The sequence below is a fragment of the Podarcis vaucheri genome (assembly GCF_965113315.1).
Source record: "Podarcis vaucheri genome assembly, chromosome: 3".
Lineage (NCBI taxonomy): Eukaryota > Metazoa > Chordata > Lepidosauria > Squamata > Lacertidae > Podarcis > Podarcis vaucheri.
Genome location: NC_138761.1, coordinates 94,225,744 through 94,243,059, shown reverse-complemented (window position 1 = coordinate 94,243,059; position 17,316 = coordinate 94,225,744). Strand labels below are relative to the sequence as shown.

Sequence of the window (17,316 nt, the reverse complement as noted above, 5' to 3'; positions counted from 1 at the left end):
ACAAGTCTAGAAGTGGATGGAAAAAATATATCTAAACCCAACGAGATAAGAAATTGTTTTGTGAGTTATTTTAAAAAACTTTATTCCCAAGGATTACAAAATGAAGAGGACATAGATAAATTCCTTAATAAATATGGATTACAAAAAATCTCTCATCATAGCAAGGTGGAGCTAAACCAGAGAATAACAGAACAAGAGATAGAGGGTGCCATTCAGGACATGCAATTGGGCAAATCTCCAGGGCCAGACGGACTGACTTCCAGATATTACAAATCTTTAAAGGAATGGCTGATACAACCGTTAAAGGAAGTTTGTAACGAGATTTTAGAGGGAAAAAAGGCACCCGAATCGTGGAAAGAAGCATATATCTCACTCATACCAAAGACAGAGACTGAAAAGACTCAACTGAAGAACTACCGCCCAATTTCGTTACTGAATGTGGATTACAAAATTTTTGCAGACATTTTAGCAAAAAGATTTAAAAGAGTACTGATGGAGAAGATTCACAGAGACCAAGCAGGCTTTCTCCCAAAAAGACACCTCTCAGACAATGTTAGGAACATAATAGACATTTTGGAAAAGTTAGAGGTGAACATAAATACTAAAGCAGTTTTGATATTTGTGGATGCGGAGAAAGCCTTTGACAATATTTCGTGGAGTTTTATGAAAAAGAATCTTCATGGGATGGGGGTAGGACAAGGATTTGAGAATGGTATGAGTGCAATATATTCCGAACAAAAAGCTAAGTTGATTGTAAACAATGTAATAACTGAGGAACTTAAGATAGAAAAAGGAACACGACAGGGGTGCCCAATTTCCCCATTGCTTTTTATTTCGGTCCTGGAGGTGTTGCTGAACATGATTAGAGATGACCAGCAAGTTAAAGGTGTAAAGGTCGGAACCAAACACTATAAGTTAAGAGCGTTCGCAGATGACCTTGTATTGACCTTGCAGGAGCCAAACACTAGTACAAAAAGAGTGTTGGAAATAATCCAACAATTTGGACAGGTAGCTGGATTTAAATTGAATAAACAAAAAACTAAAGTCTTAGGGAAAAACCTAACAGATATGGAAAAGAATAAGTTTCAAGAAGAGACAGGTCTGACGGTGGTTAAGAAGGTGAAATATCTAGGGGTTAATTTAACATCTAAAAACTTGAATCTGTATAAGGACAATTATGAAAAATGTTGGTCAGAAATTAAAAAAGATCTAGAAATATGGTCAAATTTGAGATTGTCAATGTTAGGCCGAATTGCAGTGATTAAGATGAATGTACTGCCTAGAATGTTATTTTTATTTCAAACTTTGCAGATTATTGACAAGATGGACTGTTTCAAGAGGTGGCAGAAAGACATTGCGAAATTTGTCTGGCAGGGCAAAAAGCCCAGAATAAAATATAAAATATTAACAGATGCAAAAGAAAGAGGGGGATTTGCCCTGCCGGACTTAAAATTGTATTATGAAGCAGCAGCATTCTGCTGGCTGAAAGAGTGGATGCTCCTCGAGAATACAGATATCTTGGACTTAGAAGGTTTCAATAATGCATTTGGCTGGCATGCATATCTATGGTATGACAAAATCAAAGTGCATAGTGCCTTTAAAAATCATATTGTAAGGAAAGCGTTGTTTAATGTTTGGATGAGATATAAAGATCTGTTGGAAAACAAAACCCCTAGATGGTTGTCACCCTTAGAGGCTAAGGCCCACAAGAAAGTTAATATGGAGGTCGGATGGCCAAAGTATTGTGAGATCTTAGAACAGGATGGAGAGAAACTGAAATTAAAGAGCCATGAAAAACTAAAACCCAAAGTACAAGATTGGCTCCACTATTATCAAATAATGGAGGTTTTCAAACAAGACAGGAAAATTGGCTTCCAGGTGGAAAAATCAAAACTTGAGACAGAATTGTTAGAACCCAATACTAAGAATTTGTCAAGAATGTATAACTTGCTGTTGAAATGGAATACACAAGACGAAACAGTTAAATCAGTTATGATTAAGTGGGCACAGGACATTGGTCATAATATTATGTCTGCTGACTGGGAAAGGTTGTGGAACACTGGTATTAAATTTACGGCATGTAGTGCTTTAAAGGAAAATGTGATGAAAATGGTCTATAGGTGGTACATGACCCCAGTTAAGCTAGCAAAAATTTACCATTTGCCTGATAACAAATGTTGGAAATGTAAGGAAACTGAAGGTACTTTTTATCATCTTTGGTGGACATGCCCGAAGATTAAGGTTTTCTGGGAGATGATATATAATGAAATGAAAAAGGTATTTAAATATACCTTCCTTAAGAAACCAGAGGCCTTTCTCTTGGGCATTGTCGGCCAATTGGTGCCAAAAAAGGATAGAACTTTTTTCATGTATGCAACAACAGCAGCAAGAATACTGATCGCAAAGTATTGGAAGACACAAGATTTACCCACCTTGGAAGAATGGCAGATGAAAGTGATTGACTATATGACATTGGCGGAAATGACAAGCAGAATTCGTGACCAGGGAAAGGAGACTGCGGAAGAAGACTGGAAGAAATTTAAGATTTATCTTAAGAACTATTATAAACTTGATGAAGCTTAGAATGTCGAGATTTTACAGAGAGAAAGGGTTGCAGTAATATAAGATCAGATTAAGAAAGGACTATGATGAATTAGGATGGGAAAAAACATTTATAAGTTGCTATAAAATTTGGACATGAGGATGCAGAAAGGGGAGGTATGGGGAAGTCCGAGGAAAGAAGTCTATGAAAGGACATTTTGAAATTATATTTGTTTGTTTGTCTGTTTTTCTTTTATGTTTGTTTGTTATAAAAACTTTTGTAAAACCAATAAAAATTTTATAAAAAAAAGAAAGAAAGAAAGAAAGCTGCCTTGGATGGCTGCAGCCTCGCCAAATCCCTCACCGCTTCCCAGAACAGAGCTGCCATCCTAAAAACAGCAAAAGCATTAGCTGACAGGAACTTGACACTGATTAGCACCAGCCCGCCCCTGGGGTGGCGGCGGGAACATGACACACACAGCAGCTTTCAGAAAGAGAAATATATTTTGAAAAATAATAAATATTGAGAACTTTGCTCAAGCTATCCATCCACAGTGATGCACAGCTACAGACTTCCCACGACAGAGGTTGGCACAGAAAGCCTCTCAAGGGACACACACCTGGGAACATGCTGATGCCTGAGCACTGACAACTGTCAGTCTCTATTTCTCCTGTGTTTGATCACTGACTGGGACCCGCCATTGCGCAGGCCCCACACTCCCGGCTGCACTCGCTTGCATTTCTCATGCCGCACACCCTCAGCGGCCTAGATAAAAGTGTAAAGAGTACACCAGAGCTGGAGGCAAGCAGGGAAGACACTAATCACTTCTGAAACGTCTAATTTCTCTGACAGTCATAGCCTGTTTCATGTGGGGGAACATGCAGTGACAATTCTAAAGGGGTGGCGTTGCTGAGGAGAAACCTGTCCACACACCATCCATCTCTCTCACACAAACACAGAAACACACACACTTACCTTTCTTATATAGTGGATGCTCGGGTTGCGAATGTGATCCGTGCAGGATGCACGTCTGCGCACGCACGGGTTGCGATTCGGCGCTTCTGCGCATGAGCAAAGCGCGATTTAGTGCTTCTGCACATGTGCGACCACCGAAACCCAGAAGTAACCCGGGTTTCAGCAGTCCACAACCTGAAAAAATGCAACCTGAAGCATCTGTAACCCGAGGTATGACTGCAGTCCCATAACTTTTCATGTGCTTAAGCAACATATCAAAGGACAGGCCTTGTCCAAGGTATTCAAGAAAGCATCACAAAACTAAGGCTTTTTATCAGCCAGAACTGAGTCCCGGCGCTTCTCGGTTGGGCACCATTGCCATTCTAAGAGAACAAGGGAGGCGTTCGTGGTGAGGTCCTGCACCTATTTTCCTAGAAAAATAGCACTTCACAAAACCTTGTGCTTCAGTTGAGATCCTCTTTTGTAAAACATTTAAAAAGATCAGGTATTCAGAACTGATGAGGCGCTGGTAATGTGACAAGTGAGTGGAAAGAGACAGACAGACAAAATGAGATCGCAATATTGCCTTCTAAGAATGTGACACAGAAAGCAAGCAGGGGAGAAAATGTACTCTCGTCGTGGCTTGCAAATAAAACAAAACTCTGCTCCGGAAGACAAGATAAAGTTTCATTTGTCACTCTAAAGTGCTCATGCATAATGGAAGGAGATATTATTAAATGGAGGCTAGGCCTAGCTCCTTACATACATTTAGGAATCTGGGCTTGAATAGGCAGAACGAGAAGTAAGTGAGTGAGTGAGTGAGTGAGTGAGATTTCAGACAGACAGATACACACACATGCAACACACACACATATGCCAGAGTGAGTGAACATGTGAAAAAAAGCATCATGGACATTCCTCCCACTGGGAAAAAGAGCCAGCCCAATTATAGGGCTGGGTGAAGTGATTGCCTGGGCAATTGTTTTTGATGGTCATGAAATGATCACCAATTGTTACTTGTTTCCTAGGAAGGAAGAGAGAGAGAGAGAGAGAGAGAGAGAGAGAGAGAGAGAGAGAGAGAGAGACTCCTCAGTTGCCAAAATGACACATTGGCTGAGTTGGGTGTGCCATTTTGCTACCTAGGCAAGACAAGGAGCAAGACACTGTCTCGTTTTAATCTCCTCTCTCACCCAGCATAGCATCTAAATCAGCTTGGCTTTAAGGGTTTGGTGGGACTTAGGATGAACTGTGGCATGTGCGGGGAGCAGCGAGGGTGGGAAACCTGTCCAGATATTGTTGGACTTCCAACTCCCAGCAGCTCCAACCATCATGGTCAATGATCAGCGGTGATGGATCAGCGGCCAGTCCACAAGTTCCCCATCCTTGCCATAGAGGACTGGTCTTCAACTGGGAGGTCAGCACCCAGTACAAGGTCTTAGCCAGATCCAAGGTGGATCTGCTACCATTCAAATATATGATTAAAAAAAAATAAGAAATGGGTCTCCAAAGATATGTTTGGGCTCAGTTTGTGACTGCACAGCAAACATTTCAACTTGCTTCCATGAGGATTAAGAGAAACCAACTTGACTGCCCTGTGCATTCCCTGTACTCGTCCCCAATGTCAGGAGCCAGGGAGACCATCCATTCTGAAACAAGCGTTGGGAGGCCTAGTGGGCTCTGTCCACAGAAGTTTTATTTAAAGGGGTCTTTGTTGTTGCTATTGTTCCTCCAGCAGCATTTGCAACTGCTGAGAGGTTTTAAAACTCCCGAACCCACCTGAAAAGTTGCCTTTCCCCGCTAATTGCATTTTTACCGCCAGCTAGTGATCTGTTAATCGGAACTGAGAACAAAACAGATGGGGGCTGCAAAACTCTTGTCACCATGGAAACCAATTGCAGGTGTGTGGCCCAAGGAATAATAAAGCCTGGTTTGTGGTGCGTATACATGTTTAAAGAGGACGGTGTGAAACAAATCTTATTGAGGGCGGAAAGCACTCCTGGCACAGAACGGTTGTTCTAAATGTGCTGTTCCAGGAAGTATCAAATGGGCACAGGAAAGGAGATAAAAAGGTCTGTGGCAAATTGGTGGTGGAGCGGGGGGGGGAGTCTTGAGGGAACTGGAAATAGGTGGGGAAAACCTTGTTTTGTCACAAGAAGAAACATCTTAATGCAACCATTCTGCACCCTTAATGTTAATAATGATTAGGGGTATGGATTTGATTCAGATTTGGATTAAGATTCAGAGAGATACGGGCCTCTTCTCAAGCAAAGTTTGAGAAGCCTGTACCCAGTTGGGACACCTCAGAGCTTTGGAGATCCCATAGACCTCAGATTTGTTGTCTCATTAAAATGGGCACATTTCCCCAAGCCCCAGATACTCCATATAAGTGCAGGACGAAGCAGAGGTGGGAGAAAAGGCAGCATAGTTATTTGATTGACTGCTTTGGCTTCCAACCAGGGATAGCTGTTCTAATGTGGTTTTGTATGTATTTTTGAGCAAAGCTTTTTTTTTTCCCCCTCAAAAGAAGAACAATTAATGATTTCTCCAGCTCTTGCCATCGGTGTTGCCTATACAGAAAAGCCATTCATAAAAACCATAATAGTTGTGAGTGAATGTCTACATGCAACCAATAAGCTAGGAATGCAAGCTCCTTTCACAAATTCCCTCCACCCCATAGGGAAAAATGCATAGAATGTTCCTGGTGTCTTCATTCCACTGTTTTGTCACCCCCGAAGGATTTGCCCCCAGATCTCCTACAGAGGGATCTGAAGTCTGAAAGGGGACACCCACGTTGTTATGTGCATCTACAGAATTGGGAGCCATGTGTTATTGGAGAGATCATCTATGCACACAGAGAGGGCCTCCTCAGACCTTCAATTCTCTGCATGATGAAATAGGTCCAAGAAGGCCTGCAATGGAGGCTATGTGTGACTCATCCTATTTGGGTAATCTGCAGGTTGAGCCATTGCATTGTTGAAAAATATAGAGCAAAATAGTATTTTTTTCTGAATCCAGTCACCCATTATTTCAATAGAATGTATTAGCAAGTACGTATACTAAAGACTTTAGGGAAGCGGGTAGTGTTGTGGGTTAAACCACAGAGCCTAGGACTTGCCGATCAGAAGGTCAGCAGTTTGAATTACCGCTATGGGGTGAGCTCCTGTTGCCCGGTCCCAGCTCCTGCCAACCTAGCAGTTCAAAAGCACATCAAAGTGCAAGTAGATAAATAAGTACCGCTCTAGCGGGAAGGTAAACGGCGTTTCCGTGCACTGCTCTGCTTCGCCAGAAATGGCTCAGTCATGCTGGCCACATGACCCGGCCACATGGCCCAGCTGTACACTGGCTCCCAGGACCAGTAGAGCGAGATGAGTGCCGCAACCCCAGAGTCGTCTGCGATTGGACCTAATGGTCAGGGGTCGCTTTACCTTTATACTAAAGACAGAAGCTGTTGATATGCTATCAATATTCTGATCATTGATAACATATTGGAGATTCAGTGAATTCAGATAACATATAGGAGATTTAATAAACACAGTAAAATCATTAAAGTCAATTAGTTGTGGTTTTTTTTTACTGACCAGCAAGGGGGTTGAAGATGTCACATTCTTTGTGATGTTAATTGTGGTTGTTCATGTTGCTGTTTCCAAATTCTTTCTTCATGGTTTGGACTCAACCAGCCGCACAACAATTTCTGCATGAAAAAGGGCTTGGTTAAGTTTACCCCCAAAAAGGGTGCTAAAACAAGACAATCCAATAAAACATATTGTTGTGCCTGTTTTTCTCTAAAAATGTTCACCCTGCAAGGTTGTCTGTCAGATACAGTTTTCCTGGGTATGAAGTCTTTTGGCTCATTCATAGCAAGCAGATTTTAACCAGGGAGCTTGTTAAGTCAGTACAGCAGGACTGCATTCTTGCACAATCTTACACAGTCAGTCGCTTCATGAATTTTCTTTATTTTTTAAAATTGATTTTAAAACTGCATAGAAACAGCAATACTGGGCAATGCATGCCGTCTATATAAAATTGTGTGGTGCATACTTGTTATTTGCTACGATTCTGTGTTAAATAAGGGGGGGCATTATTTTGGAAGTTAATTTTGGGCAATTCTTCACCTCAGATATAATTTAAAAGGATGCAGTTGACTATATTGGAATAATTTAATTGTCCAGATTTAATTTTCATTATCTGCTTCTTCAAGCACACGTCTCCAACCTGCATAGTGTGCTCTGGACCTAAGAGGTTGATTTGCAGAGTCTTGAAAGGATGTCTTGCAGAGAGCACATGCATCGCAGTACATCTGCAGCCTAGAATGGGGGCAAGATCAGATCCAAAGAGACAGATTTCCCAAAGATAACACCTGCGTCTCCAGCAACTTCGACAGCTTACACATTCTCCATGGTTATCGTGAAGGGTGACCTCGTGAAGCAGCACATCACAACAATTTCTGTGATAACACTGAAGAACTCATAAAATGTTTATTTTACTTTGCCTGCAGAGTTGGAAGCAGCCACAGTGGGAAGTGTTGAGACATTTGCAAATTCAGGGTCCAAAAAAACCCCTAAGGAGATTCCAAGTTAAAGCACCTGCTTATCTTCCATGTCATATAATCAGCTCCACGGTCTCTCTTATTGTGCTTTGCTTACAACAGAATCCCCATGCAGCCCACACTTTCCCCCTCGGTCCTACAGACCTGATCTTCATTTTCAGCAGGGTGGGGACAATGCAAAGTTTTGAATCAGGAAAGAAGGAGGAGAGTTTTTGGAGGACAAGTTGGTGCAGTTTGCTTTGGAGGGGACCGATACTGTTTTTTCAAACACTACAATTATATGTTTGGGTGCCTGAATGTGCCTCTAAGCTCAGGGTGTTCCTTTGTAAATTTAAAATGGCATATACCAAAGAAAAAGAAGAGGGAGAAGGAGAAGGAGAAGGAGAAGGAGAAGGAGAAGGAGAAGGAGAAGGAGAAGGAGAAGGAGAAGGAGAAGGAGAAGAAGGGCTAATATGTGGCCAAAATTCTCAAGCCCCAGCAAAATATTTCAGTCCTCACTGAATTCCTGATCAGAGATGCTTGGAGTTCTGCTTCTCTGTGATCTGTCCTTGGTCCTGAAATCTTAACTCTATCTCCAATGTTCTTAATCCCTAACCTCTGGCTGATCTGCTCAGATGCACCTGGATTCCCATATTACATTAACAATGTTTAATGGCATTGGAGATCTTTGCAAATTGCCTTTTAGGATGCTTTGATTTACATTTTAAACTGCAGGTTTTTTATTGTTTCACCTTCTGTTTTAACTATTTGCTGGCATTTCTGTTTTTATTGTAAGCTGCTTTCTTGGGCTCCATGATCACTGCAGATGGTAACAGCAGTCACAAAATTAAAAGATGCCTGCTTCTTGGGAGAAAAGCAATGACAAACCTAGACAGCATCTTAAAAAGCAGAGATATCACCTTGCCAACAAAGGTCAATATAGTTAAAGCTATGGTTTTCCCAGTAGTGATGTATGGAAGTGAGAGCTGGACCATAAAGAAGGCTGATAACCGAAGAATTGATGCTTTTGAATTATGGTGCTGGAGGAGACTCTTGAGAGTTCCATGGACTGCAAGAAGATCAAACCTATCCATTCTTAAAGAAATCAGCCCTGAGTGCTCACTGGAAGGACAGATCCTGAAGGCTCCTATACTTTGGCCACCTCATGAGAAGAGAAGACTCCCTGGAAAAGACACTGGTGTTGGGCAAGATTGAGGGCACAAGGAGAAGGGGACAGCAGAGGACGAGATGGTTGGACAGTGTTCTCGAAGCTATGAGCATGAGTTTGACCAAACTGTGGGAGGCAGTGGAAGACAGGAGTGCCTGGCGTGCTCTGGTCCATGGGGTCACGAAGAGTCGGACATGACTAAACAACTAAACAACAACAGCCTAGAGACTATATTGCAAAGGGCAGGACAGATACACCAACAGTATATAAATATGGCGGTCTTTCTATTATTTTGACTTGACTCGTATATTTCATGCTCCTATGTTTCATTGGGTAGCAGCTTCTTGTGGGCTTCAGCTTCAAACAGGAGACTTGCTGAGTAAAACTGGGAAGGCATTTAAAATTTACTCTCCCACTTCCACTTCAGTCTATCAGCATTTCAGGGCATTTACATCTAAACAGGCTTAATTCTATTACAGTAAAAAAGCTATCATGTGCTAATGATCATTTACCTAAGAGCAATGCATTTGCACAGCATAGATTCACTGACTTGGCAACATGAGAACCAGCCAATGATTGCATGTCCAGATAGCAGTTCTCCATGCTCTTGAATTGGCACTTGCACACCAAGACAGTTTTATAATAATAAATAATAATAATAATACATTTTGTTTATACCCCGCCCTCCCCGGCCAGAACCAGGCTCAGGGCAGCTAACACCAGTAAAATTACAGTAAAAACATAATAGGGAAACAAAAACAATTTAAAATACAGGTTAAAATGCAATTTAAAATGCAGCCTCATTTTAAAAGTAGCCCATAGATCAAAACCATAAGGGGAGGGAAACATAAGGGTCAGACTGAGTCCAAACCAAAGACCAGGTGGAACAGCTCTGTCTTGCAGGTCCTGCAGAAATATGTCAAGTTCCGCAGGGCCCTAGTTTCTTGTGACAGAGCATCCCACCAAGTCGGGGCCAGTAGTGAAAAGGCCCTGGCCCTAGTTTATGGGCTTCCACTCACATTACAACAACAACAAAAAGCATGTAACAGAGAACCAGCTCCACAGCATACTACTGGATTCAAACAGCATTCAGTGAAGACCTTCACTTTCAAAAACAGGAACACTGTAGCAGGATGTCTGTAAATAACAATATAAATTTATTGGCAGAACTGTTTAGCCGAGGGTGCAGCTAGCAAACAAACAGGCAGTTACTTCCTACAGGGATTATAGGGGACTCTGTGTCTGGTTGTAGTTGTGGAATCCTTATCCTCTTGAGTTGCAGGCTGAAAAATGGGGACAGAACAGCAACTACATTTGAAAAAGGGCTGTTGAACTGCAAACTTTGATTCACATAACTGCAATCTGAAGTGGGGAGGGGAGAAAAAATTATGCATTTGAAGAAGCAGTACATATTATAGCTGCTCTAACACCAACCCCATGCCTCTGGGATTGCCTTGAGCGTTTTTAAAATGGGGAAAAAATCAATCATGTTTTAAATTACATTTCTGCACATTATTTGAGTCAATCTGTAACTCTGGAAAAAGAGTTTGAAGAAATGTACACACATTGCCAACAATAATAATAATACAAAATAATGTTTATATGTATGATTGGAGCAATGCAGAACAGTTTCTCCTATGGATTCAGATACAAAGACCTTGTGTTCTAAAAACAGCCCCGATGCTTGCAATAAAAGCACCATGGAAGAGCTCCTTTGGACTGAAAATTATATGCATCATGCAGATTAATAGATATGCAATAAGTTACATAACATGTAGCAATAATTATATTGCAGAAATAATAATAAAAACCCTCCAAACAATAAATAAGATGTCCTATGAGTCTACAAAGGATCCTCCCTCGTACAGAAATATGCATTAAGATGAATGCAATTTCTAATTACCAGATTTGCATTTAGATAAAGTGCTCATATATCACAGAGAGGGAAAAACATATTCAAGCTGGTTCAGTAATGATTAGTACTTAAAGAGCACCAAATAATATTGTAAAACATCCAAAGTTAAGGAAGAGAAGGCAAAACATTACATTTACAGCATATTACCAGAGGGAGTTGCTTCCCAGGAGTTTGTGCTCCAATAGCCTCTTGACCTTTTGAGAGGTTCTCAAAAGGAGGTTCCTTCTCATTCCTGCTGTGTTTGACTCTACTGATATTACGCACCCTGTATTCTTTGATGACAAGGTCAAATCCACTCCTGCAGAGACTCAGGTGATTACATTTACTAGAATAGTCCTTAGAATTTGTTCGGCTTGATTTTGATACAGAGGATTGACGCAAACCACAAGACCATGTTGAACAATGACTGGAGAAACTCGAAATTTCATTGAATGCTTCAATGAAGCACAGAGACAGGAAGCTTGACTGTATTGATCTTTCTCTCCCACCTTGTACCTTGTCTGTTATTGAGACGAATTTCTGTCACATTAGGAGGTAACTGGTGACCGAGACTACTAGCCTTTCCAGTTCCCCAAAGAACTCTTTCTTAGTCCTTGTCCCCATCATTGCTGCTGATCCTTGCTATCTCGCTTCTTCATGTCCCAAGTTATTGCCAGCAATAAAAAAAATATTGTTTTGATACCCTCCAACTTCCATGAGATGCATTTTGCTTCCAAAGAACCCCATCGTTTATTCAGTTCACAATTTTACGTGTGTGTGTGTGTGTGCATGTGCTTGGAACAGTAACTTGCTTGCAATAACCCAATGATCAGAAAAGCTGCATTAATAGAAGTGTTCCAGTTCCAAGAACCACCTTTTATTCTGAAGAATATACTGGCTTTTAAAGCAACATTTTTTTCCAGAAGGGCCTCTTGACTTTTAAAGCCGGCAGTTCGGAATCGACACGAATTACAGTCTTACCTTTTCTTTCCTCTTGCCAAGTACTCTGCAGATGGCACAATTGTATTCATTACAATCCCTCTCAGGTTTCATTCCCCGGTTCGTAGTCTCTCATTTATTCAACATTCTTGCATTTATTTCTTTGCAGTGCTGCACCTGTACTTTTAAACAGTATACATCTGTTCCACCCATAGCGACAAATAACATAGGTGCACAAGAGATAAAAAAGTCCACAAAGTGTGGTTTAAAGACCTTCATACACTTGCCCCCTCACTGTGGTTTGTAAACAGCTCCAAGGCTATTCAGAGTATCAAAACTGCATATGGAATTGGGCTGTTGCCTTGGGAAGAGGGGCACATCTGTGCCATTAGAAAAGCACCAGAACCATACAGAATGCAGTTTGACCATTTTAACTGCTAGCTAGCTAGTAGGAAGGGATGCGGGTGGCGCTGTGGGTTAAACCACAGAGCCTAGGACTTGCCAATCAGAAGGTCAGTGGTTCGAATCCCCACGACGGGGTGAGCTCCCGTTGCTCGGTCCCTGCTCCTGCCAACCTAGCAGTTCGAAAGCATGTCAAAGTACAACTAGATAAATAGGTACCACTCCGGCGGGAAGGTAAACAGCATTTCCGTGCACTGCTCTAGTTCGCCAGAAGTGGCTCAGTCATGCTGGCCACATGACCCGGAAGCTGTATGCCCGGCTCCCTCGGCCAATAAAGCAAGATGACCCCAGAGTCGTTCACGACTGGACCTAACAGTCAGGGGTCCCTTTACCTTTACCTAGCTAGTGGGATGGGATCCTTGAGATTCCAAGTGTCTTCTGTGTGGATGAACAGTGCATAGTAAGAATGCATGTTGGCACGACCTCTTGACACTTGAATGATAATGTCTGGAGCCCTTTGGATTCTGAATGCTATTGTTAGGAGTACTTTTTGGTGACTGAAATGCCCTTAGGGTGGCATCTGGTTGATGACTGTTGATCACACGTTGAGACTCTTGCATGAGGAATGGTGATTAATAAATTTTATAAATCTATAAGAAAGCCACTTCCGCCTTGAGGAGGAGGTGGGGTTGTGGACTTCACGGTCCCTCCACGTGCACAGGGGGTGGGAGGCCAGCCCCTGCCCGATTGGGGGATTCCCGCCTGCATCACCCCCTAGCCGGCCAATTGGGTTGGTCCGGGGGTGTGGTCTGCCCCTTAAAGGTAGGACGCAGCCAGGGATCTCCCTTTGTCCGCCTGCCAGCTGCTCTGGTTTTAGCTGCTCCTGTTTTCTCTGGTTCGTCGGTTCAAGACCTTTCATCAGCGAAGGATCTCGTCTGTGGATTTATAGACCCGTAGGTGAACTTGCCCAAGCCTTATGAAGAACGTTTGAGGGAGTTGGGCATTTTTGGCCTGGGTAAGAGGAGATATGATAGCCATGTGGAGGGTGGAGCAATGTTTTTTTCTGCTGCTCCAGAGGGTAGGACTCGAACCAACAGCTTCAAATTACCAGAAAGGAGATTCCGACTAAACATCAGGAAGACTTTTCTGACATTAAAAGCGGTTTGACACCAGAACAGACTCCCTCAAAATGCGGTGGACTCTCCATCATTGAAGGTTTTTAAGCAGAGGTTGGGTGGCCATCTGCCAGGATGCTTCAGCTGTGTAGGATATAGCTATTAATGATAAATGGACATGTGCCATTAAGGTAAGACGGGGAATATGCAGGAGAAATGGAGGTTGTCTGCAGAATTTGTGCTGTTAAAATGGAAAGGGGTCAAACCATCACAAGAGGTGCTGAAGTTTTGGGAGGTTGGATAGTTATAATGGAATGGTCTCGGGGGGTGGGGTGCACATTTTCATTCTTACTTATTTATGATTATTTGTTTGAAAAAAGAAAGAAAAAAAAGTAGGAGAATTGTTTTCAAATATAAGTGGAGGTATACAAAAATAAACATTACTTTCTATCTGACAAAGAAAAGGATGCTTCAGCGGAGATTCCTGCATAGCAGGGGGTTGGACTAGATGACCCTGGTGTCCCCTTCCAACTCTACAATGCTATTATCATGTTTCCCCTCCTCCTAAATTTGTGGTATACAACAGATTGCTGAAATGCTGTATTTGTGGTCAATAGTATCGCCCATTCTCCACACAGCTTTTGGGGGTTGTTTATGCTATAAAACATGTTCCAGCATAAAACTGGTAGTATGGTCACTATTATTCCATGGCATACATTTAATTAATGATGGAGTGAGTCATAGGCACTCCATGGGGCAGGTGTTCCTATTATGTGTGCTGGCGCATTCAATAAAGGGGCTGCATATTCCTTTCTGGTGCTTACATTGGTGTGTGGATGTTACAAGCTTTTTACAGCAAAAAAGCCTCTTAAACATTATGCCTGTCACACGGACCACATATGTGCATAATGGCAGCCTCATTACGCAGTCAAATATTTAAAGTGGCCCTCAACTTTAGACCATTCCAATCTCCATTTATTTTTCAACTACTGCCTTTTTCCAAAAATGCTCAGAATACCGTAAGCACGATGCCCACATGCACTCTGCTGCTCAGTGTGCATAAAAAACAAATGTGCAGAAAGCTGATAATCTGAAATGGCTTCCCACACAATTCCAACAATTTTCCCCAATCCATTGTAATTCCCTCCTTTTTCTCCAGGCTGTGATTGCATGCTGGGAACAAAATGTTTTTTAAAAGGCCACTGACAGAAATGGCTTGCCAGGTGGGAGCAACCCCCAGGTCAGTTTTGGTTCCCAATTGCTTATTGTGTCGCAGAGCGCTTGTGTGAATGGGCATCCCAAGTCACTTTTCGTTTAAAGGTCTGTAGGTTGGGGCTGTGTATGGAGAGAAAATGGATGGAGTTCCGCCTTCTGCCTGTCTACAAAAGTAGGTCTATTATTGCTCCCACAGCAAATGAAGAAATGCACTTCCCCCTTAAGAAAACAGAAATGCTTCAGTTACGTGCTCAATGATCACAATGATAATAGAGAGCAAGCCTTCTGAGAATGTACACAATCTAGTGGCAGAATCAATTTATCAGCAAGATGTTATATTTTTGGAGAAAGGAAGAAGCCACGTAACAAAAGCAGCTCGAGTTGATTGAAAAGAAAGCCTTTAATTAACACAATGCATTGCAATTAAATTTAGAAATTAACTTCCAAACAGCTTAAAGTCCAAACTCTTAAGATGCCCTGAACATTTTGCTCTCTTTCAAGTGAGGGGATTAGTCCTATTCAACTCCTTTAATTTATATCTATATGTTTATACTGGAGGTGAAGTTGTGGAGTATCGTTGCTGTCCGTTGTGGCACGAATTGGAAAACGTTTCTTTACCCAAATATAATTCTTGGGTTGCACTGAATACACTCCAACCTGCTGATGTAGGCTATAACTTAGGAAAAGAGCTAGGGATAGGACGGGTAACACTGCAAGGAAGTATGCATATTGTCAGGATTTTATGCAATGCACAGGAGCAATGATTATTTTGAAGGATAGCCTTTCAAGCGATGTCTCTTTGGAAACATCTTTCCACCTGAAAAGTAGTACGTAGTTCAGGCACCAAGTATAACTTTAAAGGCGTAGCCATTTAAATCCAGCGCCGAACAGCTTCAAGGGCCGCTCCAAAGGTCCGGAGTGCAGGATGTGTTCCTTTATATGTCATCAGGAGGGAACCCGCCTCTGCAACAAAACCTGCTCCTTGCAGCTGCTTTGCTATTTCTTCTATATCCCAACGTCCTTCCTCTTGCTTGGCCAACAAGTGATTAATCAGGTGAGGATAAAGGACAGTGGAGATGCAGTCTGCAACCAAGTTCTCATCCAGGAGCAAGGAAAGAAGTTCAGAGTCACAGTTGGAAGCATCAGCCTATACGGGAGGGCAAAAGAACACAATACAAAGCTAATCTTATCAAAAAGGACTGGGTCCAATTCTCCAGAACTTCATCATGCGAATATGCAGTTGGTGTTCATGCGTATTTACCAGTCAGCCCACCCAAAAATACCCTTGCACAAGGGTTGGGACCCTTAAGATTAATCCCACAAGCTGTTGTGTTTGCAAGAGTGGCTCATGAGGTTGCAACCCTCAAGCTACCGCTGACTTCCAGATTAGTTGGTGGCAATACTGGCTTCCAGCAGACTAAGCTAGTTTGAGTGCCAGTACAGCAAGCTTAAGTGATTTGTGAACAGCAGGCCCTGTCCCTACAATTTATCCAAAACCTATTAGGTAAGGTGAATTGACACTAAAGCTGGCCTCATGCTGATATGTGCATATCTGTATATCTTATTTAAAGGTTAGCTGATTTAGCAGGGTGCTTTCACAGAATGCCACACTTGTTTTAAACAGAACAAAGCACACTTTCAACCTCCAGGTAAAAATGAATGAAGAAGCCATTAGAAGATGCACATAAAAAGACAATCCACCCTCTAAGATGCTGCATAAACCTCACTCATCCACAAGTGCAACTCCAGCAGATTAAACACTAATTACCCAACTATGTTTAGTAGGAGCGAATGCCTCTTTGTCTGGCATATGTTTTAAAAAGATATATAAACATATATTGTTGCTACTCAGTGTGTGGCCACTTTCTGCATTCTGATGACTGCCACAGCAGGAAGAATTATTCAGGTGGCAGCAGCCGAAATGTCCCGTGGTCCCCCACAGTTGCCAGAAATGCTTCAATGGTCCATGACGACTCCACAGTGAAAATTATTTAGAAATACAGCTTGTCTTATCTCAATGGTTCAGTGTATAACACAGAGTGGGCTCCAGCCCAGCAGCTGGATGCATGGGCAACACTTGCTCAGCAGGGAGGGCAGCCCCTGAATGGGAGGCAGGCAGTGCCAGTCTTCCCCTTGAGCTACTGCAAAATGGCCTGAATCCAAGCCTTCAAACCATAGACATCACCAAATCAGATGGACCTCAAGGGCTGTCCTATGGAAGAGGGAACAAGCTTGTTTTCTCCTGCTCTGGAGGGTAGGACTCTAACCAATGGCCTCAAGTTACAAGAAAGGAGATTCCGACTAAACATCAGGAAGAACTTTCTGTCAGTAAGAGCTGTTGGACAGTGGAATGGTCTCCCTTGGGAAGTTGTGGACTCTCCTTCCTGGGAGGTTTTTAAGAAGAAGTTGGATGGTCATCTCTCATGGATGCTTCAGCTGAGATTCTTGCAGTTCAGGGGTTGGACTAGATGACCCTTGGATCACTTCCAACTCTACAATTCTATGATTCTACGAGTAAGTAAGGTTGGGTACTTCATTACGAATACTTTGTACAAAAGAAAC

At 42.3% G+C, this 17,316-nt stretch overlaps 1 protein-coding gene and 1 long non-coding RNA gene across 2 annotated transcripts in view; one reads left to right on the top strand and one right to left on the bottom strand.

The window, feature by feature from the left end:
* Positions 1-5,285: 5,285 nt before the first annotated feature.
* On the top strand, positions 5,286-8,402 carry LOC309529982. The gene is made up of 2 exons (XR_014218580.1): positions 5,286-5,394; positions 7,695-8,402. It is a non-coding gene; the product is annotated as an uncharacterized lncRNA (long non-coding RNA).
* A 6,728-nt stretch (positions 8,403-15,130) lies between these two features.
* NBAS (NBAS subunit of NRZ tethering complex) overlaps positions 15,131-17,316 on the bottom strand; it is a 199,559-nt gene continuing 197,373 nt past the window's right edge. The window contains exon 52 of the mRNA XM_082218421.1: positions 15,131-15,901. Within this exon, the coding sequence (XP_082074547.1) occupies positions 15,626-15,901 (276 nt within the window). The 3' untranslated portion in view covers positions 15,131-15,625. The remainder of the gene's footprint in view (positions 15,902-17,316) is intronic.